We start from the raw sequence: 26,648 nt of genomic DNA, 5'->3' as shown, positions 1-26,648 counted from the left end.
CCGTCTTACTCCTACTGACTAACATTCCCCTTCTCTCCAGTGCGTACCTCCACCTCTCAAGGCTCGATTCAGCCTGCTCCCTACTCTCCCTACAGATCATGATGTCATCCGCGAACATCATGGTCCATGGAGAACTCTAGTCTGATCTCGTCCGTCAACCTGTCCATCACCATTGCAAACAGGAAAGGGCTCAGAGTCGATCCTTGGTGCAATCCCACTTTAACCTTAAACCGGTCCGTCATTCCTACCGCACACCTCACCGCTGTCACACTGTCCTCATACATATCCTGCACGATCCTCACATACTTCTCCACCACTCCCGACTTCCTCATACAATGCCACAACTCATCTCTTGGCACCCTATCATAAGCTTTCTCTAAATCCACAAACACACAATGTAACTCTTTCTGGCCTTCCCTGTACTTCTCCATCAACATTCTCAAAGCAAACATCGCATCAGTGGTGCTCTTTCCTGGCATAAACCCATATTGCTGCTCACAGATCGTCACCTCTCCTCTCAACCGAGCTTCCACTACTCTTTCCCACAACTTCATGGTGTGGCTTAACAACTTTATCCCTCTGTAATTTCCACAGCTCTGCACATCACCCTTATTCTTGAAAATCGGAATCAGTACACTTAATCTCCACTCCTCCGGCATCCCTCTCACTTTCCAAGACTTTATTAAACAATCTGGTTAACAACCTACTGCCATCTCTCCTAAGCACTTCCATGCCTCCACTGGTATACCATCTGGGCCAACCGCCTTTCCACTTTTCATCTTCTTCATAGCAGTCCTCACTTCATCCTTACTGATCCACCCCACTTCCAGATTCACTATCTCCACCTCTTCCAACCTTCTCTCTCTCTCATTTTCTTCATTCATCAGCTCCTCAAAGTACTCCATCCACCTTCTCAACACACTCTCCTCGCTCGTCAGCACATTCCCATTTGCGTCCTTTATCACCCGAACCTGCAGCACATCCTTCCCAGCTCGGTCCCTCTGTCTTGCCAATCGGTATAAATCCTTTTCCCCTTCTTTTGTATCCAGCTTCTCATACAGCTCGTCATATGCCTTTTCCTTGGCCTTTGCCACCTCTCTTTTGCTTTTCGACGCCACTCCTTGTACTCCTGCCGACTTTCTTCATCTCTCTGACTATCCCACTTCTTTTTAGCCAACCCCTTCTTCCTTATACTTTCCTGTACTTCCTCATTCCACCACCAAGTCTCTTATCTTCCTTCCTCTGTCCAGATGTCACACCAAGTACCTTCCGCGCTATCTCCCTCACAACTTCTGCTGTCGTTGCCCAATCATCCCACCCATCTTTACCACCATCCAGCGCCTGTCTCACCTCCTCCCTAAATTTCACGCAACAGTCTTCCTCCTTCAGCTTCCACCATCTGGTCCTTGGTTCAGCCCTCACTCTCTTCCTCAACCTCACCTCGAAAGTCATCCTGCAGACCACCAATCGATGCTGTCGAGCTACACTCTCCCCTGCCACAACCTTACAGTCACTAATCTCTTTCAGGTTGCATCTCCTACTTAAGATGTAATCCACCTGTGTGCACTTTCCTCCACTCTTGTATGTCACCCTGTGTTCCTCCTTCTTCTTGAAATACGTGTTTACCACTGCCATTTCCATTCTTTTTGCAAACTCTACCACCATTTGCCCTTCCACATTTCTCTTGTTGAGACCGTACCTCCCCATCACCTCCTCATCCTCTTTATTCCCTTCCCCAACATGTCCATTGAAATCTGCTCCAATCACCACTCTTTCATCCTTGGATACACTCTCCACCACTTCATCTAACTCACTCCAGAAATCTTCTTTATATTCCATCTCACACCCCATATGTGGGGCATATGCACTGATGACATTCATCATCACCCCTTCAATTTCCAACTTCACACTCATCACTCGGTCAGACACCCTCCTCACCTCCAATACCTTCTTGACATGATCTTCCTTCAGGATTATCCCGACACCATTTCTCCTCCCATCCACACCATGGTAGAACAGTTTGAAACCACCTCCAATGCTCCTCGCCTTACTCCCCATCCACTTGGTCTCTTGTACACACAGTATGTCCACCTTTCTTCTCTCCATCATATCCAGCCAAGTCTCGCCCTTTGTCAGTCACCGTCCCAACATTCAGAGTTCCAACTCTCACCTCCACACTTCTACCCTTCCCCCTCTCCCACTGCCTCCGGACTCGCCTTCCCCGTCTCCTTCTCCTCCTTCGCCCAGCAGTAGCACAATTTCCACTGGTACCCTGCTGACCACCGGTACCGGTGGCGGTCGTTGGTAACCCGGGCCTCGACCCATCCGGTATGGAAGTGCGTTTTGTTGGCGGCATAAGGATTAGGCATAGAGTTTTTCGCCGGATGCCCTTCCTGACGCAACCCTGGTCGCCTCTTACGACACACAGGGATATGGTACACCTATTCTAACCGGGGCATACACCGGGCCCAGTACAACTGGTGCTCATTTCGCCGACCTCGGAAGGATGGCAGGCTGGGTCAACCCCCTGGTGTTTTCGACTTGGTTTATATATATTTATATATATATATAGATATAGATATATATATATATATATATATATACATTATATAAATACATATATATATATATATATATATATATATATATATATATATATATATACACATATACATACATATATTAATTCAGTGTCCCAACGGGGCTTGAACTCAGGACCTCTTGGGTCCCAAGCCACTGCCCTTACCACTGCGCCAACACCAGGCTCTATAGGGAAAGCCGTGAATACGCACACAAAAAACTACGAATACACCCGCAAAAAAACTGCAAAAATAAATAAATAAATGAATACACGAAGCACAGGGCCGTGAATGTCAACGCAGTTCACATTTTATAAATTGCGAAACCACGAATAACAGGCTCTGACAGTATATGTAAAAAGGTTTTTCTTGTCAAAATTAACATTTGTCTCAGTTGCTATGGATGCCATCTTGATTGTGAAGGAAGGGTTATAATAGGACTTCCCTTACAAGGAACCTCAGCATAGGAGGAGGTCATTGGGCCCATCAAAGCCTGTGCTGGTATTGCCAACATATGGCAATTTGTCCGTGCTCGATCCTTTTTAAATGCTTCATGTCAAGCGATGAAGCAGCACGTACCATTTTTATCTTTGGTCTGACTGAGTCGGGGTTTGAACCACCGACCTCCCAGACTCTGAGTGGATGCTCCAACCATAATGCTACCGAGTCTTGTTATGGCCACAAGTATTCATATCATAATTGCTATCACCTGTAACCTGAACATACCAGTTTCCTCAATGTGAACCCATCATTCATCATCATGATATTGAAAAATGGTCATTTTTTCATTGGCCTTTGCCAGCCATTTGATTTTGGAGATTCTTATGTTTCAAAGAATTGAGGTGCTCTCTTCCATTGATAATGTGTCAGAAGTTTTGTAGCAATTCGTTTCGTGGTTATGATCTTTGAATTAAAACAAATATTTAAATCCATAATGGCCAGCAAGCCTTTGGACTAATCAGCTTTGTTGGAAGATATGGGCTCAGATCTCACGACTTGACTTTGTGAAGTTAGGCTTATCGGTGTAGTGATCACCACAAAACGTGCAAAAATAAAGATGAATACTATTACTACTACTGCTACCACCACACCCACGACTACTTATACTACCTACCGCCACCACTACTACCACTTTGTACTACTACTACTACTACTACTACTACTACTACTACTACGACTACTACTACTACTACTTCTACCACCACTACTACTACCCACAATTTAAGAGCATCTGCTGTGAGTCTTGGAGGTCGGAGGTTCTAGCCCCAGCAAAGTCATACCAAATACTTAAAAATGGACAAAGAATGCTGGGAAGGCAATGGCAAACCACCCAGTAGACCCCTTCCCAATAAGCTGCTTCGGCAGCACCAACATTCTGTAATGTGTGGCACATCAACATCAACATTTGTGGGAGCACATGGGGAAAGTCTTTTACGGACCAGCTGGCCAGGCCTGACATTGATTTAGACAGGAATTTGTAATTTGTTCATAAAGCTTGCAATAATTTGCCTCCTCTTCACGTAAGGCACTGTGGGGTCTTTCATGTCCAATAACTAATGCTAAATGGGACACCCAGCTTAAAGGTGCTGTCACACCTTGACGATTTAGCCAGCAATGGCAATGTATAAAAATGTATGTAAAACGTTGGCGTACGCTGAAATTTTTGATGTTTTTTTAAAGTTTTGGTCGTATTCATAACGTGTTGGTCGTATGCATAACATATTAGTAACGGGCACAGAACGTTTCGTTGTCTTATAGATAACTTATACCAACGAATGCTTAGCCTGTTGTCGGCGTTCACAACCTATGCCCAACGATAGTTTAACTTAGGCATAGCGTGCTGCACGTATCGCCGACAAACTCGTGGCGTAGCCTGTTAAAAACTTGCCGCTCGCCGATTTAAATCATAACCGCCTGAAAATTGAAAGTGTCAACATCGCAGTCACACCTTGACGATTTAGCCAGCGTATGCCGACCTATGAAAAATTTGCCGAACCAAGCTGGCACACGTCAAATACGTTATGGGTAAGTTGTGTATACGTTAAGAGCACGCTGAAAAACAATGAAGTATACTGTCATATTTCGTGGTACGTCTCGTACGTCGTGAAATTTCACGCATGCTGATTATTTTACAACGTACTCGCCATATGGCTCACACGTTCCGCTACGCTGGGAATAAGTTGTAGGCACGATATACGATCGTTGACATACGTCGACACAAGTTCCTTGTAAGTTACTCATAAGTCGAAACACGTCGAGGTAATGTTTTTCATACCCCCCGAAACTTATTTTCTCCATCAAGGTACATTTTCTTTTTTTCTCCTTGGCTCCGTGAAGGCACGTGACGAAATATCTGAAGTTGTTGTTGTTGTTGTTGTTGTTGTTGTTGTTTTTTATTTTTATTTTTAGTCTCACGAATTTTAAAATATATTCGGACATTTGCTTTTAAGTTTCGACGTCATCATGACAATATCCTCAAACAGAAAATATTCAGAGGAGGAACTAAGAATAAGACATGAGCAAACTGAAGAGGCAATCGGACATGACGTAACGGCACGTGACGAAATATCGGAAGTTATTGTTGTTGTTGTTGTTTTTTTTTTTTAACGCTGCCAATACGCCATTATACGGTAGCTGTAAATTAGAAACACGTTCAGTAAGTTCTGTGGTCGTCCGGAAGACGTCAATCAAATACGTCTACATACGTCAATATGCGTTAGAGGGACCTTACACATAGGTTCAAAGCACGTTACTCGTAGGTTAGAAATAAGTTTTGGGTACGCTAAGCATTACCTCGACGTGTTTCGACTTGTGAGTAACTTACAAGTAACGTGCCTCGACGTGTGTCAACGATCGCATAACGTGCCTCGACGTGTGTCAACGATCGTGTAATGTGCCTACAACACGTTACTCGTAGGTTATAAATAAGTTTCGGGTATGCTAATCATTACCTCGATGTGTTTCGTCTTATGAGTAACTTAGAAGTAACATGTGTCGACATGTGTCAACGATCGCATAACGTGCCTACAACTTATGGCCAGCGTAGCGGAACGTGTGAGTCATACGCTGACATACGTCGTAAAATTTCAAGCATGCTAAAATTTGAGGACAACCACAAAGTACAACGATGAAAGCTAGCGTACTACGACGTATGGCAGTGTTTTTCAGCGTGCTCTTAACGTATACAAAACTTACCCATAACGTATTCGACGTGTGCCAGCGTTTTTGACAAATTTTTCACAAGTCGGCATACGCTGGCTAAATCGTCAAGGTGTGACAGCACCTTAACATATATCCGAGACACTGAACACTGATGCGAAGCACCAATATAACAGTTTATAGCCTGGTCACAAATCATACCCAGATTACGCAGCTGAAAAGTAAGTTCGCTACCTCTGCACCATCTTCTCACTGCAGCAAGAACAGCCTTAACAATGACTTTGACACAAGTAAAAAGTTAAAATGGAACTGCAAAATTCCACCTTTTCTTGCAACACAGGCGTTGACATGCTGATGTTTTCTTCTAGGTTTGGTGGGACAGTAAGCTCACCCACATTTGGCAGTTTAGCATCACAAGCTAGCACGATGCCATCGTTTTCATCAGTCGGGCAGCAGAGCCCGGCAGGGGGGTTTGGGCAAGCTCCGAGCTTTGGAGGGACCGGCTCAGCCTTTGGTGCTCAAAATCCTGCGACATTTGGGGGATTTGGAGGTGAGTCCGACTCTGTAATGAAATAAAGCATGCACGTTTTGAATTGTTGCTCTCCCACTTACTCTATACCCATTGATAACTTTTTCAACCATTGCAAGAGTAGCTGTTGTGGAGTCTATGGCGTGCCATCGCAAATCCCCATGTATCCCACTTAAAGCAAAGTTAAAAGATGGCAAAATGTTCCACCAGGTATGACCCAATATCAAGTTTTTAATTTGAACAAATGTTTTCACCCTGGCAACCCAAAGTCCCCACTCCATGAGGCATGAACCAGGCTCAAATCAAAGAAATTGTTGCATGTTTCATGCGATTCCCCAATGTTGATTGCATCTGCTTTTTTGGTATTTGACCTTTTGACTCTGCCTCAGGGGGTGGGGCCAAAGGTGATACCGCTCTCGCACCTTCTTGCTATGTGGTGATCATAACTACTAAGTTTGGTGAATTTCTGCCCAACCGTTTAGTAGATAGCGTGACGGATGGAGAGATGCCGATTACAATGTCACCCCCCCCCCCCATTTAAACCTTTTTTTTCATGTGGGGATAACAAGTTGCATTGATAATTATTTGGTTCACCTACCATGCACTTTCACACAAAAACTCCTGCATTGAAAGCTTGTGTTTTCCATGTTGACAAAGCATTATGTAACACACTGGAGGAAGATAAAGGATTGTTGGTGTGAAAAGTTTAAAAATGTATATATATTTTTAAAGATCCACTATTTTGTGTCTGTGTGAGCAGGCTTTGCATCTCCTGGCTTTGGTCAGACATCCAAGTGAGTTTGCATTGACTTCTGTTTGTCATCACACCCTTTCTGATGTCATTGTGGCGCGAGTACAAGTCCACTTTATCCTGATTAACAATCAGATGGAACCATTGTTCAGGGTTTAAAACTCAGATGATACACTTTTATATCTTGTGAGGGGAATACTTAGACTTTTTGTGTCACGTTCATGTTCATTGTATCTTATGAGCTTGTATAATTATTCCAGTTGGCAAATTTTAGGGAAAGGGAGGGGTTGTTTTCCTCAGTTGAGAGGATCAGGAATACACTGTGATTGAGGGAAGAGAGACAACACAGACTGAGGAATGACAGGTGCGCATACATACACAAGGGAATGATTGATGGAAGTCAGGACAGAAGAACAGTTTTAATAGTGAAGGATTCATGAGGGAATGAGGTGGTGTCACTTTGAAGCCATTGAGGGAAAATAGGATTGTACCATCACAGGTAGGTGGTTCCATCCATTGCAGAGAGACAGACAGTAGCAGTGGGATTCAGCCTTGAGGTGATTCAGCCTGATGTTTTCTCAGGTGTCTGAGGATGGAAAACTTATGAACCTTGCAAAATGATGTAAGGTTGCCTTCAGTTGGATTCACCTCGCTTGTTCGAGAAGCAAACTGTTTGACTACCTTTCCACATGATTCAATGCCCCGGTGCCGGGAGGATGGATATGATGGCTGCGGATGAGATGGGCTAAACTTGTACATGAGAGAGAGAGGTTTTTTGAAGGTACTCTCGGTTCAGAGACAATATCAGATGCAAAGATAGAATACCAATTGTTTTTGCAAGAGGGCAGACTCTCGTCCCTGCTCGTCAGCTCGAGCTAACAACCAAAATCTGTAGTGCTGGGGTTGGCCATATCTACAACAGCCAAGGAAAATTGAAACTTGAACATGAATATGGCTGAGTAGCCAATGGGGACAACAGGAGAGATTTGATTGAAAGATGGTCACGACTCGGTTCAGGAGGGAACACGTGCCGTCTGCGTTGGAAAGTTTATAGATCGAGTCAGACCCAGAGTTGAAGGCCTCAATTACAATGCCTTAATTGCTTGTAGAGCTGACATGGTGGCATTTGAAATTGGCATATGAGGAGGAACAGTCAGGTTGAATGGTTTAATGTTTATCCATGTTTGTGGAAGGAAGCATATTGGAGGATCTTTTGCTCCCTGTGAGGATGATAGCAATTGAAGTTACAAATCGATTTCAAAAAGTTCATTAAAATAAGCCTTAAATTTATTTGTATATACACAAACTGTAGTTTTGTTTCAGCCATCATTATCATCATGTTAGGATATGCCTGTAAAAGCCTATTTATTGGATGCAGTAGTTAACAGGTTAAATCAAGAACTTGGTTCATTGGTTGCATCACTTGGTGGAGCGCACACCTCCACCAGGCTGAACAGTTTACGGTTTTTTATCCCACTGATGGGCCAGATCTGCATCCTTAGCTGAACAAAAATCGAATTGGCTTGTTCTCGTCACATACCCAACTCATCCACCAAGTTTTGTCATAACTCATCCACAACTTTGAGATATGTTAGTTTTCGTTTTTGGCCCCATCTCTCAATGGTGAGAGACAGAGACAGAGACAGCGAGACAGCACCTGCTTGATGGAGGTAGAAAACGCTGTTTCGGGCATCGTTCCAGAATATCCAGTAAATGTTTGATTGGGTTCAGATCTGGTGACTGAGGAGGTCATGACATATGGATAACAGTGTCATGCTCATCAAACTATTAGGTGACCACACATGCTCTGTGATTGATGGTGGGGGGAGGGGGGGTCTCACAGCCATAATTATAGGCAACTAGACCTGTGCAGCATTTTCTTTTTTAAATGCATGACCATAAGCATACTGGGATGTCATTTGCTTAACATCTGGGCCACATGTGTGTGGAAGCCATTGTGCGGTGTCCCCATTAACCCAGGTGTTTCCATGTTTTTGTCCACTACCTGTATTTAAAATATAGGTGAGTCAACTCAACCCCCTAAATGTAGCAAGCAGCAGCTTCCTTCTCTTTGAAATGTTTCACTACAAAGAATGTCACATCAAGGACTGACAAGTCCCCAAGTTTTCTGGCTTAGGTTGGAATCCAGACTCGGCTACAAACTGTCATCCCCGTGTTTCACAGGCAGGGTAATTTATCAGCGTGTGTTGTCCCTTGGATAGATGTTAAACGAGCATCCCATCTGCCAGCATTCATTGGCCATTAAAGATCACTTGGTGCTCTTCGTGAAGAGTAGGTGAGCTATCACCGGCACCATGAACAAGTTACAACTTTCTGCCCGAAGCAGGAGAGAGCGTTACATCGGTAGCACAGCCGCCGATGCTCTCCCGCAGCCTTGTGCTGCACACAAACGAAAGTGATTCGAATCAAATTCATTTTCTCCCCTTCCTCCCTGCCACGTGAAATGATGGTGAGAAAAGTTCTTCAAATCCCAATTTATCTTTACATTACACCTTTTATAGTCATGAAAGATGATTCATGTACTCACCAGACCTTTTTTGTCTCCCTCCCTTCCACAGCTCCAATCCAAACTTTTTCACGTGGAGAAGTTAAATGTTTGTTTATTCTCCTTCCAACCAAATGCTTGTTTCTTTAATAAAATGTTGTGGTCATGAAAAGGCTTTAATTGATCTGTATACTGTCAAACCCCATGACATGTGGATTATATACATGTGCTTTTTGATTTTTTTTTCCCCCCCTCATGAATCAGGAACCACTGGGACTATTCCCCAGGAACATATCCCCCCACACTTAGCAGGGTCTGAGCATGCTTAAAACATGCAGTGCCCAAGGCAGTAACAATAGGAAGTGGAAGCACCAACCCAAGGAAGAGGAAACAGAGTAGTCCTCACAATAAACCACCAAGGCAATTGGCAGCACAGAATTTTATTTAATCAAACCACCACTTGTGCAATTCCATCTTTATCTTCAGCCAGTAGTGTGGCCTTCATTTTGTAAATTGCACACCCTCACCGACCTCCAAGGCCCTCGACTACATTGCACGACACACTGAACTCAGATGAGACACCAGCGTTTGAATTTTAACCGGAACTTCAAATGTACAGCATTACCAGATGGGCACGGAAGAGTGTTATCATGCAAAACCAGACCGGATGAGGCAGAAGTCAGCCATTTTGGTCCCACACTTTTAAGTCACGTGTGACGAGGCATGAGGGTTAATTAGCAGGCAGGAGAAAGCAAAAGCTTGAAATGAAGAAAAGCCTTCAACACATCCTCACCTCTCACCCTCATTGATACAACTGAAGCAATTAGAAAACCAACCAAAACTTCCACAGATCAATTCTGTGTAATCTTAATTTTGAAATGAGGACAAGTGATCAAAAAAAGAAAAATGTGGAAGGGGATCAATTCAGAAGTTCAAGGTATGTCACAGGAACTTTTCCACGTTGTCCTGCCTTTTCAGCCATCAACCAATCATAGTCCACTCCTGGCAAGCTGTACACCATAATCACCTGGGCGACAGGGTGTACAAACAGATAGTGTTAGCACAAAGGCACCGAGACGATGTTTGTTTTTCAACCTCAAAGCAATGATGAATACATTGACAAAAACGATCAAGGATTAGTTTACCTTACCAGGTTTTACAAGGAACAACCATAATTACACACACAACCCATGGGCTGTACGTTAAATTGGTTCCAAAAACTCCAATTGCGGGGTACACGGCATTTCACCAAAAGACAAGTGATAACCACAGGGCCAAGTGAAACTAGCATCCGTTGTAGACAAAGTCTTCGATATCCCCCGCCATAGTAAATGAGGATTAACAAACTTATATTCCCTAAGCGTGTACAATATGTATGTGAAGTTTCCCCTTGATCTGACCAGCCATTCTGGAGAAGAAGATGTTTGAAAGTTTTAGGGTGAATTCAATATGGCCACCAAACCATATGACCTATCAATTATAAATTAACAAACTTCTGAAAGGATGTCTTGGGGAAAGTCTTGACTTCCGGTTCCGGAGCGGCGAGAGGTCTCCTTCGGGGCTCCCTGCTGACGTTCTCAAAGTTAAGTTTCCGGTTGTTATTTGTCCCGTTTTAACTGTTTAATTTTCTCACCTACATGTTACTGTGTGTTCCTAGTTCGGTTTTGTTTCAAAAATCGTGCTATTTTGTGAGTATTTTTGTCGACGTTCTTTCCTGGTGTTTGAGGCCTAGGCCTAGGCCTAGGCTTGAGGCCTACCGGTTTCCACTCGGTGTTCGATCGTTTTTTGTTTGTTCGATTTTTCTCCCCATTACCTTCAATTTCTATCCTCCCCATTACCTTCAATTTTCATCCTCCCCACTTTCCAAACATTCCCCATTCTCCCAACTAATCTCTTTCTTATCTCAAAAAAAAAATAAAATAAAAAAATATATATACCCAACAACAACAACAACAACACGTTCACCTTCTCCCGATTCTGCTTCTTCCTCTTAACTTCCTCCGCGTCTTCTTCCTCGATTTTTTTTTTTTTTTTTTTTTTACACTTCCATGACCTAATCTGTTGAACTCTCTCATACATAAAATTAACAACAAAAACTATCTTATAATGCTTCATCTTCCTCTCTCACACATGTGGTACTCTTTACTGTTTCACAATGCACTACTCTTCTGCTATTTCAACAGACTGCTCTCATTTCGACCTCTCCTTCATTCCTTGCCTAAAAAATCCAACTATTACAGTGCTTTCTCTCTCCATTCTCTGAATTCGCCTTCATTGCATCCATCAAGAATTGTGTTAAATCGCATCTCTGACCTAAAACTTTTAAAAACCACAGTTTGCCATGGATGCTCGCTTTCCATCAACCATTCTTTTTTTCCAACTTCAGTGCCAACTCACCCCCCTCACCCCTCACTCTCACTCTCAAAGCAACCATCCCACTCTTCTCCCTCCAAGCCTCCCTCTCACCTCTCTCAAAAATTCCCCCTCACCTTTCTCCCACCTTTCATCCCCCTCACTCTTCCTTCTCTAAGTTGCCCCCCTCTCATCCACCAACCTGCCTCCCTCCACTGCCCTCTCACCTCCATCTCCTCAAATCCTCAACTGCCTTCTTCCTTGTCTCTTGTACCCCCTCTCCCCCAGCACCACAGAGCCTTTTCTCCTCCTCATTCGGCCCCCTCCCCTCGCTATTCTGCAATACCCCACACTCTTTCAGCAACCCTCCTTACCTCCCCCCCTCGTCCCTTGTCCTACCCTCCCCCTCCCCCTCCACCTCCACCTCCTGCACCCAAAGCCTCCTCCCCTACCTCTTCATTAAAAGTGTGGACCTCAAATATCCGGGGCCTTCGCTCAAACCTTTCAGATCTTTCCATACAGGTTGCCACTGACAAACCAGACATTATCTGCCTAACAGAAACTTTCCTCTCCCAAGACGTGTCTGACTCCCAAGTATCTCTCCCTGGTTACTCTCTCTTACGGTATGACAGACCTGAGCCTCGTCCTGGTGGAGGTGTTGCTCTCTTCATCAAAGACTATTCCTCACTCTCCATGCACTGCTCTCACTCCCCCACACCCCCCCAGGAATACCTCTGACTTCAGCTTCCCTCCACTCCCACCTCATGTTTATATGTGTACTGTACCGTCCACCGAACAGTGATGACTCCATCTACACCTCACTATCCGAAAACATGGACCATCTTCTATCTTCTCATCCAAACTCTCTCTTCCTCTTATGTGGTGACTTCAATTGTCATCACGCCAGTTGGCTAGGTGTGGGTACTTCTCTCACCTGCCATGGCACCTCAGCAAAAGCTTTCTGCGACTCATTGGGACTGACTCAATCGGTCAACTTCCCGACCCGGACTCAACCAATGGTACTCCATCTCTTCTGGATCTGATTTTGACAAATTTCCCTGACAATATCTGCTGTTCTTCCTTTGCTCCAATTGGTTCTTCTGACCACGTCCTTGTTAAAGTGGACATCTCTCTGGCTGTTATCAGAGAACCACCTCACCACCGTCAAGTCTGGCATTTCACTCAAGCCGACTGGCAGGGTCTCCGAGCAGCCATCAAACTTACAGACTGGTCTCCTATCACTACTTTCTCAAACATCAACTCATCCTGGGAATTCTTGCAAAGAAACTTGCTCTCCCTCATGCACAGATTTATCCCCTCTCGTGTTCAGTTGTCTTACCCTTCCTCCTGCCCTTGGTTTACTGAAGCTTGTGGCGAGGCAGTTGTCCTGAAACAACTTGCCTTTGCCTCATGGAAAGCAAACCCAACTGAGGGCAATCTCAGTTCTTTCCACAAAGCTCGGAACAAGTGTGTATCTACCCTCAGGAGAGCCAGAAAACAACATCTTTCTCATCTCAAGTCTGAACTCTCAAACCTCTCTCCCTCCTCAAAATCCTGGTGGCGTTTAATCAAATCTGTTTCTGGTGTATGTTCCCCCTCCATCCCCTCCCTTACCTCAAATGGCCGCACTGCTGATTCCACACGTGATAAAGCTGAATGTCTAAACTCGGTGTTTGCAGCTAAATCTTGTGTCCTAAACCAATCACTATCTCTACCCACTTTACCCAGTCGCACCCAACTGTCCCTGGACTCTGTATCCTTTTCTCCTGACAAGGTGGAGAGCTTGCTTTCAAACCTCAAGTCAGATTCTGCAACCGGTCCAGACGGCATCAGCCCACGTGTCCTCAAAGCCTGCTCTTCTGCTCTTGCTCACCCTCTCTCTGTTCTATTCACCCTCTCATTTGCCCAAGGTCATCTGCCATCTGCTTGGAAATCTGCTAACATCACTGACCTGCATAAAAAAGGTGCAAAAACAGATCCCTGCAACTACAGACCAATCAGCCTTCTCCCAATCATCAGAAAGGTGATGGAATCCATCATCGCTTCAGACATGAAATCCTTCCTCTTCTCCAATGGCTTGATTTCCAATCATCAATTTGGTTTCAGACCAGGTCACTCTGCCCTGGATATGCTGCTTCTGCTCTCCCATCAATGGATGGAGGTCCTCAATGCCAGACAGGAAATCCGAGCCGTATCCCTGGACATATCACGTGCTTTTGACACAGTCTGGCACCCTGCCCTACTCACCAAACTCTCTTCCCATGGTATTCAAGGCCATCTCCACTCATGGCTCGCAGACTTCCTCTCCTGTCGCAGTCAACGTGTGGCCCTAAATGGAGTTCTTTCATCCCCTCTTCCTGTGCAGGCTGGAGTTCCTCAAGGTGGTGTTCTGGGCCCTGTTCTTTTTCTGGTTTTCATCAATGATCTCTCGGACTCTCTGGAAAATCCTCTATTTCTCTTTGGCGACGACTCCACCCTCTGCCGTACCATCTGTCATCCCTCAGACCGGCAAGCAGCAGCTTCTTCGCTCACTGCAGATCTGGATAAAATCACAAACTGGTCCAACACGTGGAACATGTCTTTCAATCCAGACAAATCTCACACTCTCACTATGTCTCTTCGAAAGGACCATTTACAAAACCCCCCCAACCACTTTCTCAACAATCCTCTGGAAGAAGTCTTTTCTTTCAAGCTTCTGGGTCTCACTATCTGCCATGACCTTTCCTGGGAAAGTCACATTTCCAACCTCGCCTCAAAAGCCAGTCACCGACTGGGAATCCTCCATCGTGCAAAGTCCTTCCTCGGCCCTCTTGAGCTCTTGACCACTTACAAAGCTTTTGTCCGTAGCCTGATGGAGTACTGCTCTCCCCTCTGGGTTGGTGCTCCTGCCTCCCACCTTTCTCGGCTTCACGCTGTCGAAACCAGGGCATTTAAGATCATCGGCATCTCCCGCAATGAAGCTGAGTCTTTGGGCCTCTCACTCAATCACCGCAGGTTGGTCGGTGGTCTTTCTGTCTTCTACCGACTCCTCTCCAGCCTTGCCCCCCCTGCTCTCTCTGCGATTTGTCCCCACCACATTTCCACAGGGCGCTCAAGGTCCGCCAACAACCCCCTTCTGGTAAAACTACCAAAATCACGAATCACTGCCCATCTTCACTCTTTCATTCCTCTTTTTTCCCACCTTTGGAATAAACTTCCTCACTCTATTCTTTCCCATTCTTCCCTCCAGGCTTTCAAAACAGCTGTTCACCACCACCTCTTATCTTCCCCCATCCAAATCCTCGATCTTTTCTACCCCCGATAATCCACCCAAGCCCACTTCCTTCAATTCTCCTGCTTTCCTTCCTGAAAGTCCCTGTAATGTCCATCTTCTCTTCGCCATGTTCCCCGTCCCATCCCCATCCCTCTCCCTTCCACAGTTTACCTAATGTGTCTGTTCCCCACTGTTTTGTCCCTTCCACTCCCGCCCCTCTTGTCTCATGCCTCCTTGCTGTGAGTTGTGTGTTAGCTCTCATACGAGCCTCGACCAAGGTATACAAAAAAAAAAAAGTGTATGTGAAATTTTGCCTCTCTGTCTAGCCGTTCTGGAGAAGAAGATTTTTGAAATTTATTAATTTTTAATCCAAGATGGCTGACGAACCATGCGACCTGACATAAATTTACATTCTGCCTCCAATCCTCCAGTGGAATACGTGTGTGAAGTTTCGTGTTAATCGGATGAGGTGTGTTTTTCTATCCAAGATGGCCACCAAACCTGTGACTTGTGACGTCATAATTTTTACTATGTATGCAGACATGATGGAAGATGATAGTTGCAAATTTTCGCTTCGTTAGGTTATGCGATTCCAGAGAAAACATTTAATATTTTTCTTGAATCCAACATGGTTGCCAAACCATGTGACCTATCAATTAGAAAATATCAAAAGGCACCAGTTCACCACTTGCTTGATATGTGTACCAAATTTCATAAACATATCTTGAGGGGATTTGTAGTTAAGCTCCGGAAACGAAATGTGACGGACGGACGGAACCCATTTCTATATCCCCCGCCAACTTCGTTGGTTGGCGGGGGATAATTATCAAGGAGAAACAGAGGCAGGTTTTTTTTTTCTTTGCAAGTTTAATTGTAAGATCTTTATTTAGTTATTTTGTCTATACATCGAATTGCAAAACTATTTGAGGCACCAGTAAATAGTCTTCCATAAACCCCAAAAAGCCCTAGTCTTCTGTGTTGCTGCGAAACAGCTGAAGCAGCTCAGTCTCTGGGGGTATGTTCAGTTACCAAGTTTCTTGTCCAGCATTTGCAAAGTGGCTTAAGCACCGAAGCAAGCACTCCATTCAAAACCGTTAATGAGCAACTGGCTTGGCAAGTGCTTGGTAATTGAACACCCCAAGTTTGTCGCAATCCATGCAGTCATCCCTCGTCGTTCGAGAAAAAAAAACTGAGCTGATTTCTCAACTTTGTTTCAATTTGGCCGTGAAACTTTTACATTTTCTCTTACTTGTACCAACAGCAGACATTGCACTGCAGGAACTTGTAATGGTATGGACAATTGTGGAATGTTAAAAATTCAACAGCCTGCAGGGTATAGATGCGTTTCTCATGGGTGAGCAGTGTGGTTTCCAGTCACATCGGTACCGGAAGCCATACTGATTAACACGTCGGTGCAATAAACTTTTGATTATTTAAAAAAATCCTTTTTCTAAGATATTCATTTTCATGTCAACTGGTTATTCACCGCAGATGAATTTGAAAGAGCCGTCCAATGGCCCGAGACAACAAAGCCGTGTCAGCTGCTGGGCATATGGAGATCGCATATCTCCTGGTCATGTGGAGAGGAAAGCAGGGGTATGTTCATTTACCAATCAGCGAGCTAGCACTTGCCAAGCCAGCCGTTCCTTTTGAATGGAGTGCTTAAGCCACTTGTCGAGCACGTTACAATAAATTCGGTAACTGAACACACCACTGGCTTGTGGGGTTGACCTGTGTGCGGGTTAAACATGCTCGAGTGGTGGGCTTGGGATCCTAGGGTCCTGAGTTCAAATTCCGCTCAGCTGTTGAATTAACACCAGGTGGGGTTGACTCTGCCTGTCATTCTTCCGAGATCGACAAAATGAGTGCCAACATGCTGGTATCCTGTGTCGGAGTGACGACCCATTCAGGATTGTGCCCAATAGCTAAGGAGACTGCTTCGGCAGCACCAATGCTCTGCGCAGAGTATGGTCCCAATGGATGGATGGTTTATATATGCCTGAAATTTCCATGAGCACTCTTCCCCCCCCCCCTCCACCGGTGCGGGTTTGCGTGAAAATATGGTAATCTTAAATACTCAAGTATTTGTGCAATATTCTTTCATAGCCAAACCGTAGCACCGAGAAGCCAGCCCCAAATTTTGTGGGGAGGGGGATCGATGTTTGTTTCGGTACTTCAGAATCTGGGCAATATTTTAAGCAAACACACATTGGCCTCGACATACATTTTGAGACCAACGAAGGTCACCATACAGTGTATATTGGGACGTGGGGTTCGGAAGTGCTGCTGCCAGCCTGCAGACAAAAGGTAACCACCATTCGGCCAATAATTCCATAGCTTTTCAACGTCCAACACGTCCCAAAACCAGCACCAGGAAAAGCTCAACCAGCCAGATAGCCCGTTAGTAAATAAACAAAGCACAGCTTGCTAATGCTTTTTCTCGACATAATCTCACCTCATCAGCGAGCAGCGACATTTCGCTTACATCTGCCGCATCGTAGTCATAGAGGACGCGTGCACGCCTGGCACATGCACCGGGTGATACTGACATGGAAGACTCAAGACCCAGCACAGCTGGACCTTTCTGTATAGCACTGGTTAAGGCCAAAGGGCTGAGGTCAGGCATGGTGGTATCTTTTGTGGCTTGAGAGGTCGACATACTGAAGTGGGGGGGGGGGGTGATGCAGACTCGTTACTTGATAATAGCATTGTTTTCAAAATCGGATACTTTTAAAACAAAAATACCGACGAACAATCACAAACAAATATCTTATTACCAAGGAATGTCCCATGAACTCGATGTGTGTGTATATATATATATATATATATTTTTTTTTTTTTGAAAATATATATGTATATATTTTTGCTTTCCATGAGGCAAAGGCAAGTTGTTCCAGGACAACTGCCTCACCACAAGCTTCAGTGAACCAAGGGCGGGAGGAAGGGTAGGATAACTGAAGACGAGAGGGGATAAATCTGTGCATGAGGGAGAGCAAGTTTCTTTGAAAGAATTCCCAGGAAGAGTTGATGTTGGAGAAAGTAGAGATAGGAGACCAGTCTATAAGTTTGAGGGCTGCTTGTAGACCTGCCAGTCGGCTTGAGTGAAATGCCAGACTCGACGGTGGTGAGGTGGTTCTCTGATAATAGCCAGAGAGATGTCCACTTTGACAAGGGCATGGTCAGAAGAACCTATTGGAGCGGAGGAAGAGCAGCAGATATTGTCAGGGAAATTTGTCAAAATCAGATCCAGAAGAGATGGAGTACCATTGGTTGAGATCCGGGTGGGGAAGTTGACCGATTGAGTCAGTCCCAATGAGTCGCAGAAAGCTTTTGCTGAGGTGCCATGACAGGTGAGAGAGGTACCCACACCTAGCCAACTGGCATGATGACAATTGAAGTCACCACATATGAGAAGATAGAAGTTGGTCCATGTTTTCAGATGGTGAGGTGTAGATGGAGTCATCACTGTTAGGTGGACGGTACAGTACACATATAAACATGAGGTTGGAGTGGAGGGGAAGCCATAGCCAGAGGTATTCGTGGGGGTGTGGGGGAGTGAGGGCAGTGCATGGAGAGTGAGGAATAGAGTCTTTGATGAAGAGAGCAACTCCTCCACCAGGGCAAGGCTCAGTTCTGTCAAACTCGAGGAGGGAGTAACCAGGGAGAGATACTTGGGAGTCAGACACGTCTTGGCGGAGGAAAGTTTCTGTTAGGCAGATTATGTCTGGTTTGTCAGTGGCAGCCTGTATGGAAAAATCTGAAAGGTTTGAGCGAAGGCCCTGGATATTTGAGGTCCATACTTTTAATGAAGAGGTAGGGACAAGGGACGAGTGGGGGGGGAGGTAAGGAGTGTTGTTGGAAGAGTGTGGAGTATTGCAGAATAGCTAGGGGAGGGGGCCGAATGGGGAGGAGAAAAGGCTCTGTGGTGCTGGGGGAGAGGGGGCCAAGAGAGGGGGAAGAAGGCAGTTGAGAATTTGAGGAGGTGGAGTGAAGAGATTGAGGTGAGAGGGCAGTGGAAGGAGGCAGCTTTGTGGATGGGAGGGGGGCAATTTTGAGAAGGATGAGTGGTGGGAGAAAGGTGAGGGGGGAGTTTTTGAGAGAGATGAGAGGGAGGCTTGGAGGGAGAAGAGTGGGATGGTTGCTTTGAGAGTGAGGGGTGAGAGGAGTGAGTTGGCACTGAAGTTGGAAAAAAAAGAATGGTTGATGGAAAGCGAACATTCATAGCAAACTGGGGTTTTTAAAAGTTTTAGGTCAGTTATGCGATTAAACACATTTCTTGAGGGATGCAACAAAGGCAAATTCAGAGAATGGAGAGAAGAAACGCTGTAACAGTTGGATTTTTTAGGCAAGGGATGAAGGAAAGCTCGAATTGAGAGCAGTCTGTTAAAGGCCGAAGTCACATTTGCTCGACGGCGAGGATACGGCGGCCGTACGCCCTCTGAATTGACAAACGTGCGGCGGCCGCAGAGTTTCTGCGGTGGCCTCAGGATGGCCCTACGCCGTTTGGCTATATTTTACGGTCGTAAGGTCGCCGTGGAATTATAACATGGAGTTATAACTTTTTTCATTTCTGCGTTTGCCGTAGCAATTCGACAAGCTGAAAAAAAGAACTGGTAAAAATAAATAAATAAATTAACCCATTTGTTACCGTCCGTCTGGCCGCACGTTCGCCTTAGGCCACCCTGCGGTCGCCTTGCGGGCACCTTGCGTCTGCCTTGAAAATTATATAGCCGCCGCAGGGCCCCCTTAAGGTCACCGTGCGACATCAAATCAAAGACCGTACGGCAACCCCACGTTTTCGGTCTCCACAATTTCTAAGACCTTGGCCTAAGTCACATTTGCTCTACGGCGAGGATACAGTGGCCATACGCCCTCTGAATTGACAAATGTGTGGCGGCCGCAGAGTTTGAGGTGGCCTCAGGGTGGCCCTATGCCGTGTGGCTATATTTTACAGGCCGTAAGGTCGCCGTGGAATTATAACTTTTTTCATTTCTACGTTCGTCGTAGCAATTCGACAAGCCGAAAAAAAAAAAAAAACAGGTAAAAAAAAAAAATTAACCCATTCGTTACCGTCCGTCTGGCCACACGTTCGCCTTAGGGCCCCCCTGCGGTCGCCTTGCGTCTGCCTTGAAAACTCTATGGCTGCCGCAGGAGCGCCCTAAGGTCACCGTGCGACATCAAATCAAAGACCGTACAGCAACCCCATGTTTCCGGTCTCCACAATTTATAAATATGCCGTGCAGCTCCCCGAAAAATAAAAACATATGTGACTGCTACATTGTGTCCGTGGAAATACTGCGGCCGCCATATAATTGCTTGTGGCCATAGATTTTGGAGACCCCACGGCCGCCGTGGCAAATGTGACCTCGGCCTAAATAGCAGAAGAGTAGTGCATTCTGATACAGTAAAGATTACCACACGTGTGAAAGAGGAAGATGAAGCATTAGAGATCCTTTTTGTTATTATTATTAATGTTTGAGAGAGTTTTCAACAGATTAGGTCATGGAAGTGTTGTAGAAAAAAAAAAAAAAAAAAAAAAAAAACGAGGAAGAGGAGATGAAGAAGAAGAAGAATCGGAGAAAGGTCGCGGTTTTTATTTTATTTTAAAGATAAGATAAGATGAGAAAGTGATTAGTTGGGATGGGGGACGTTAAGAAAGTGGGAAAGATAGAAATTGAAGATAATGGGGAGAAAAAAACAAACACGATCGTACCGAGGGGAACAAAGGGTAGGCCTCAGGCCTCAAGGATAGGCCTCAGGCACCCAGTAAGAACAAGTTTGACGAAATCTCACAAAATAGCACGATTTTTGAAAGAAAACCGAACTAGGAACACACAGTAACATGAAGGTGAGAAAATACACGGGAAAAACGGGACAGATAACGACCGGAAACTTAACTGAGATAGTCAGCGGGGAGCCCCCAAGGAGACCTGCCAATGCTCCAAACCCAGAACAGTTAGGAAGTCAAACAGTTTGCCATATCTTTCCCAACAGAAGTTAGGGCGGGAATTTTTATTTGGTTCATTTAACTCGTAAAAAACTTGCAACTTTGAGGACAAGTGATAACTCGCCTACTCTTCACGAAGGACACCGTGGGATGTTTACATCCATCAAATAATGCTGGCAGACGCAACACCAGTTTAAAATCTGGGTATCCTGTCTGCATGTGCCATCAGAGGGCTGGCACACACATTGATGGATCTCCCTATCTGTGAAACACGGATGACAGCTTATAGATGGGTCAGGATTCAAACCGGGACGGGACGGCTTAGAGACGAGTGTGCGTGCCTCTAGGCTATCTTGTCAGACCCATGCATTTACTACATCACAGCAAAAAAAATTATATACACATGACCAGTCTAACATTTTTCCTTGTTTGAGTAAATTTTATATTAGATCATGATTTATGCAAATAAATTCCAATAAATAACGAATAAGTAACAACAACAATCATTAGGCTTCACATATTTGATCAAAAGCATGAACAACTCAATATTCCAAAGACACTCCTTTTCAAACAGTTATGGTTCAATTACCAGCAAAGTCAAAGTTTCCTTTCTTCAGAAAAAGGAGAGAAATAAATACATAAATAAAATCCAAATGAACCTCAACCACAAATTCCAAAAGTATGATGCAGATATGACTGACAGATGACTTCCAACAACACAGTCACACAAGTTGGTGTCACTGTTGCTGTGTAATGACAAGGCAGGAAGTCAAACAAACCTGCCCAGTTGTTTCTGCAGCTGCAACATGTGCTGATAACATTTGGCAAAATATGTTGTTTGTGAATCCACAAAATCTTTAAGGCAACGGTGATGGTTCACCTGGGAAGAGATGATGGAAAGACGTGAGCATTTTCATATACAACAAATTAATCCCTGAAAAAAAATGAGGGAGTGGTATATATACATATATTGTTGTGGAAATTCGCAAACCACCATTCAGGTCCCGTAGGTGAGATATCTCTGTAAGTACGTGTAGTTAGCCCAAACCCGTTGTATAGAGGGAATTTATGTGATCCATCCGGGCTGTGACGCTTTGAGTTAGCCATTTTTTTCTGTTCTATCTTTTATTTCAAACAAACAGCATCTCAACAACCACGCCATCCCCACCACAGCACCAACCACACTACAACCACGCCAGCTCCACCATCTACGCTACCACATCTTCGCCACTCGCCATTCAGCAGGCCCTGTGCGGTTACGATCTCTGGGCACAAACAGAAACCAATGGCTATGCTCGGGGGTTTTCCCACCTGTTTTTCCCGTCGAGGTTCTCCGCGATCGGTGTGGAGGAAGGGCGATGCTGGGGTCAAAGGTGAGAAAGGGTGGGGGCCTCTTTTTGGGGGAATAATTCCCTGGCTCCACGCCAAGACTGACTCCCCCGGCCCTCGCACGGCATGGGGTGGAGGGAAAGCGAGAGGTCATGGCCCCCTTCGAGAGGCTTCTCCAAGAAGCTCGAAGGGAGGAGGGGCCGAAAACGGGGCGGAGCGAAGGGCGGAGCCCCGCGCTACAAAAGGCGAACAGGATGGACCTTGAGGGTTGTTGGGTTGGTTGGTCGAGGGTTGGTCTTCATGGTCGTCTTCTGGCTCGAGTCGCGAGCTTGTTGTTCCTGCCTTGCTTCGTTGACACGTGCGCGAGCGCGGAAAACAGCGCCGAACAAACCCCGTCCGTTTCCCCAAAAAACCGTCCGTACAGTCGAGCGGACCACACGAGCGACACGCGGCACGAGCTCGCGGAGCACACAGGAGGGGCTCGGAGTTGCGGTCGCAGAAGGAGGACTCGACGGGATCAGGGAAGTCGCACTTCCATTTTCTTTTGGGGTTTGGTGTAAACGTGTGTGTGTCTGCGCCAGTCTGGTGAAGTAAAACTGTTAAGTGTTGCCGTGTGTCAGTCTTATTCGGTAGTATCTCTGCGTCAATGTTTCTTTTGTTACGTTTGCTTTTTGTGCATAATTGTTTTAATTGCTATATGTGTACTCTCCATGTGTCGTGTAGATAAAGTGCTTGCATGTTGAATTGTTCCCCGTTTCGCTGCGTCCTTTCCTTCGTTTGAATCTCCATCGTGCTTCACGTAAAGGGTTCGTAGTGGGCTTAATACGCCCGATAAGTAATCGGAACCATCGAGGCCGACGATAACACTGCTCGGTTATCCCAATAGTACGGAACGGACTGCTTAAGCGGCCCGTGTCCGGAGTCGACCTGCGGCGAGGTGCGATCGCCCAGTTTACCATCCGCGTGGGTAGTTAGGTAGGTCGAGTTTGGCGAACAACCCTATCCCACGTGGGTGGCCGATTGGCACGATCGTGGTGAGGCCGAAAGGCCCACCCGTGACTAGCTCCCGGCGTTAGTCCGAGAGGGTCATGACAGAATTGTCCGTCCGGTGGGCGACGTGCCGCGATTCGAGTCACGTGGCCGATCGCAAGCTGGCGGGCGCGAATTCGCAACAAAATGTATATATGGTTCAGCAGCCATATTTAAAAAAAAAAAAATAATAAAAACCTTCAGACCAACGATCCTTTCATTGCTTAACAAATCACAAGTGAAAGTATATATATATATATATATATATATATATATATATATATATATATATATATATATATATATATATATATTCAGCATTGAAAAGCTCTGCATTTTATTGGAAGACACCCCTGTGGTGTTGCATCATCAGTATTACAAGGCTTGTGGCAGAACTTTTGCAAACTTGGCTTTACCTACAGGTCTGGTTCAGAAAACAAATCATTAAACAAAACAGGAAAAAATAAAATAAAATAAAAAAAGATGCAAACACGAAAGGAGATTAATTAGTAATGTGTCCACAACCATTGTTGACCATGTTGTGGAACTGTGGGTGAGGCCCTCTTTTTTCTTTTTCTACACACCCCTTCCCCCCTCCCCCATCTCACTTTTAAATTAGTTGTCTCTGCAACCACTTTGACAAAACTTTCAACATGATTGGTTGGAAGATGCGGCCGGCGTTCTAAAAAGTCTGTTTTCTGTTGACATGGATTGCAGGGCGTTTCAGGTATCGGGAATAAACAACCTCGGTCAAATGGTCTTGACCAAGCAGAGTACCCGGCCTATTGGCGATCTTGCTCCAAGCATGCAACGTGTTCCTGTGACGTACCTTTATTTGGGCAGTGTATAGGCAACTGACAGCTGCCTCAATCGCTCCCAAAAATAAAATAAAAATAACCCAGGTTACGAACATGAAACAAAAACATACCTACTGCTTACAATTCAAAACATCTCACTGCAAAGGGAAATATGGGGACAGGAATACTATACACTGTAAATGGTAAAGACTTGTAATACCCTCCCCCACCTGGAGGTGGCACGACACGATACACATTTACATAGAGAATTTGCACACTCCTCCCAAGACCACCGGCAAACACACCGAAACATGAATTGAGGTCATGTTGAACCGATGGAGCAAATATGGATGCAAGTCGGCCTAAAATTGTAGGAGCGAAACAAACACATACCGGTTCATGAATGAGAGTAAGGATTGTGGCTAGAAAAGTAATTAAGCGACAGTCCTTCCCATAATCATTGCTGATAGGAAGCACAGGCACAGAAGCTAGCACACTGATCACCCCCATTTCCCTTTCCTCTGGTACCACACAGCCCTCCATCTCTCCGATGATGGTTCAAGCTTCGAGAACTCAGTCACATCAACACTGGTGCCACAAAAACAAGTTCTTTAATCCCTGCAGATGCTCGATTGTTCAACGCGAGCAAATACAACCTGCTAGTAGAGTTCCCACAATAGGGTCCCATGACCGTTTTTCCGGGACCAAGGTTTGAAGGTTGATTTTAGTCAATTTGAGGGTGCCGATTAAAATGAGCTGGGGTGAACCTCGTGAAAATGTGGGCTAACTTGGCCAGATGCGAAAATTCAAAATGGCTTTTGCAAGCAAGCCAGATTGGTTTTATATATATATATTTATATATATGCATTTCAATAAAGACATTCTTCAAAGATTTTTGATTTGTACTCCTCAGGATAAAACCACAAACAGATGAAGAAGAAGTCCATCAAACTCTCATTTATAAAGTTCCAATGTAGATTGGTTGAGGGAAAGAAAGAACAGGATTAAATGATTGGTGGAATGACAGAGCATCATGAATAATGAGTAAGCAGAAATGAACCATCATGAATAATGAATCGGCAGAGATGAATCACCAAAAATCAGCGGAAACAATGCCAATTAGCTGAGGCCTGTTGGGGAGGGAGGCAGGGGTGGGGGTGTGGTTTTCATGACGACTCAATGTTGACTGGTACATTTGTCACACAGTCCAGCCATTGTAATCAAATATATATAAAGTTCAGATAAATTCTGTCAACAAAGAATGGGATTAGTAGACTTGATGAATGTGGCCTCCATTGCACGAAGGCGAGCTAAACTGCATTCTCTACTTAGTATTTTAAACCAGCCGATACGGTATGGTTGTGCACACAGGATTATTCAGGAAATCGCAGAGGCACAGGGAATAGTTGTCGGACTATATACATTCTTATAAGCCTGAGTTGGTGTCTCTGTTCGGATGACTGATCCCATCTGATCCCCAAAGGGACGTGTTGTTCAATGCGATCCTTCAATCTCAAAGATGTGCGGCCCACGTACCAAGCATCACACTGGCTCTGAAATTTATAAATCAATAAAAACCCAGCCTCAGCTTCTGGTAACCAGCCCAGACCCAGAAGACGAGTCCTCTCCAGCATCTCAAGTATGCGAACTCGATGTGCGACACGCCCTCCTCTGCTTCTCAACCAAGCAACGTTGAGGACATTACATTGTAACTTTATAAATGAGGGTTTGGTGATTCTTCTCCATCTGCTCGTGGTTATATCCCGAGGCGTGCAAATCAAAAAGCTTTGATTATGTCTTTTATTGAAATGCATATGTAAATTTTGTTGTACCAATTGAATATATATATATATATATATATATATATATATATATGGTCCGTCTAAAAAGAAACAGGACAGACTTCACAGAAATTTTATTCCAAAAAAAAATTATTGAAATCACAGCTTGTCCCCTTCAAGATCGTTTCACTCCAGTCTTGTGCACTTGTCCATACTCTTCTTCCACGCTTCGACGCACCCCCAGAAGGCTTCTGGAATCCTCCGGAGCTCCATCATCACGGCCCTTTTGATGGCCTCCACATCAGGAAATCGGATCCCATTGATCACCCCCTTGAGCTTGGGGAATAGGAAAAAAAAAATCACAAGGGGCCAAGCCTGGCGAATATCGGGGTTGCTCCAGAGTTGGCACGTTCCTCTAGATCAGAAACTGTCGGATGCTCAGGGCACTGTGAGCAGGGGCGTTGTCATGGTGGAGCACCCAGGCGTTGTTGTCCCACAGATCCATCCTCTTGTCCTGGACTGATCTCATGAGGCGCCGGAGGATCTCCTTGAACACGTATCGATTCACTGTTTGACCCTGTGGTAGAAACTCGAAGTGGACGATGCCCTTGATGTCAAAAAAATGCGATGAGCATC

At 45.1% G+C, this 26,648-nt stretch overlaps 2 protein-coding genes across 2 annotated transcripts in view; one reads left to right on the top strand and one right to left on the bottom strand.

The window, feature by feature from the left end:
- Window positions 1-9,696, top strand: part of NUP214 (nucleoporin 214) — a 104,547-nt gene extending 94,851 nt beyond the window's left edge. The window contains exons 26-28 of the mRNA XM_085853471.1: window positions 6,107-6,288; window positions 7,028-7,061; window positions 9,598-9,696. Coding sequence (XP_085709597.1) covers window positions 6,107-6,288; window positions 7,028-7,061; window positions 9,598-9,631 — 250 coding nt within the window. The 3' untranslated portion in view covers window positions 9,632-9,696. The remainder of the gene's footprint in view (window positions 1-6,106; window positions 6,289-7,027; window positions 7,062-9,597) is intronic.
- Window positions 9,697-9,948: 252 nt separating this feature from the next.
- The window catches only part of LOC147013092 (endophilin-B1-like), a 48,654-nt gene continuing 31,954 nt past the window's right edge, over window positions 9,949-26,648 (bottom strand). Inside the window, exons 7-9 of the mRNA XM_085854666.1 lie at window positions 21,856-21,956; window positions 17,585-17,789; window positions 9,949-10,551 (exon numbers count right to left, since the gene is read on the bottom strand). Of these exons, the coding sequence (XP_085710792.1) occupies window positions 10,444-10,551; window positions 17,585-17,789; window positions 21,856-21,956 (414 nt within the window). The 3' untranslated portion in view covers window positions 9,949-10,443. The remainder of the gene's footprint in view (window positions 10,552-17,584; window positions 17,790-21,855; window positions 21,957-26,648) is intronic.

This window comes from Eptatretus burgeri, chromosome 14, assembly GCF_056783735.1.
Source record: "Eptatretus burgeri isolate ZD-2024b chromosome 14, Ebu_testis_v1, whole genome shotgun sequence".
Lineage (NCBI taxonomy): Eukaryota > Metazoa > Chordata > Myxini > Myxiniformes > Myxinidae > Eptatretus > Eptatretus burgeri.
Note: the sequence above shows the minus strand (reverse complement) of the source record. Positions and strands in the feature narration are given on the sequence as shown.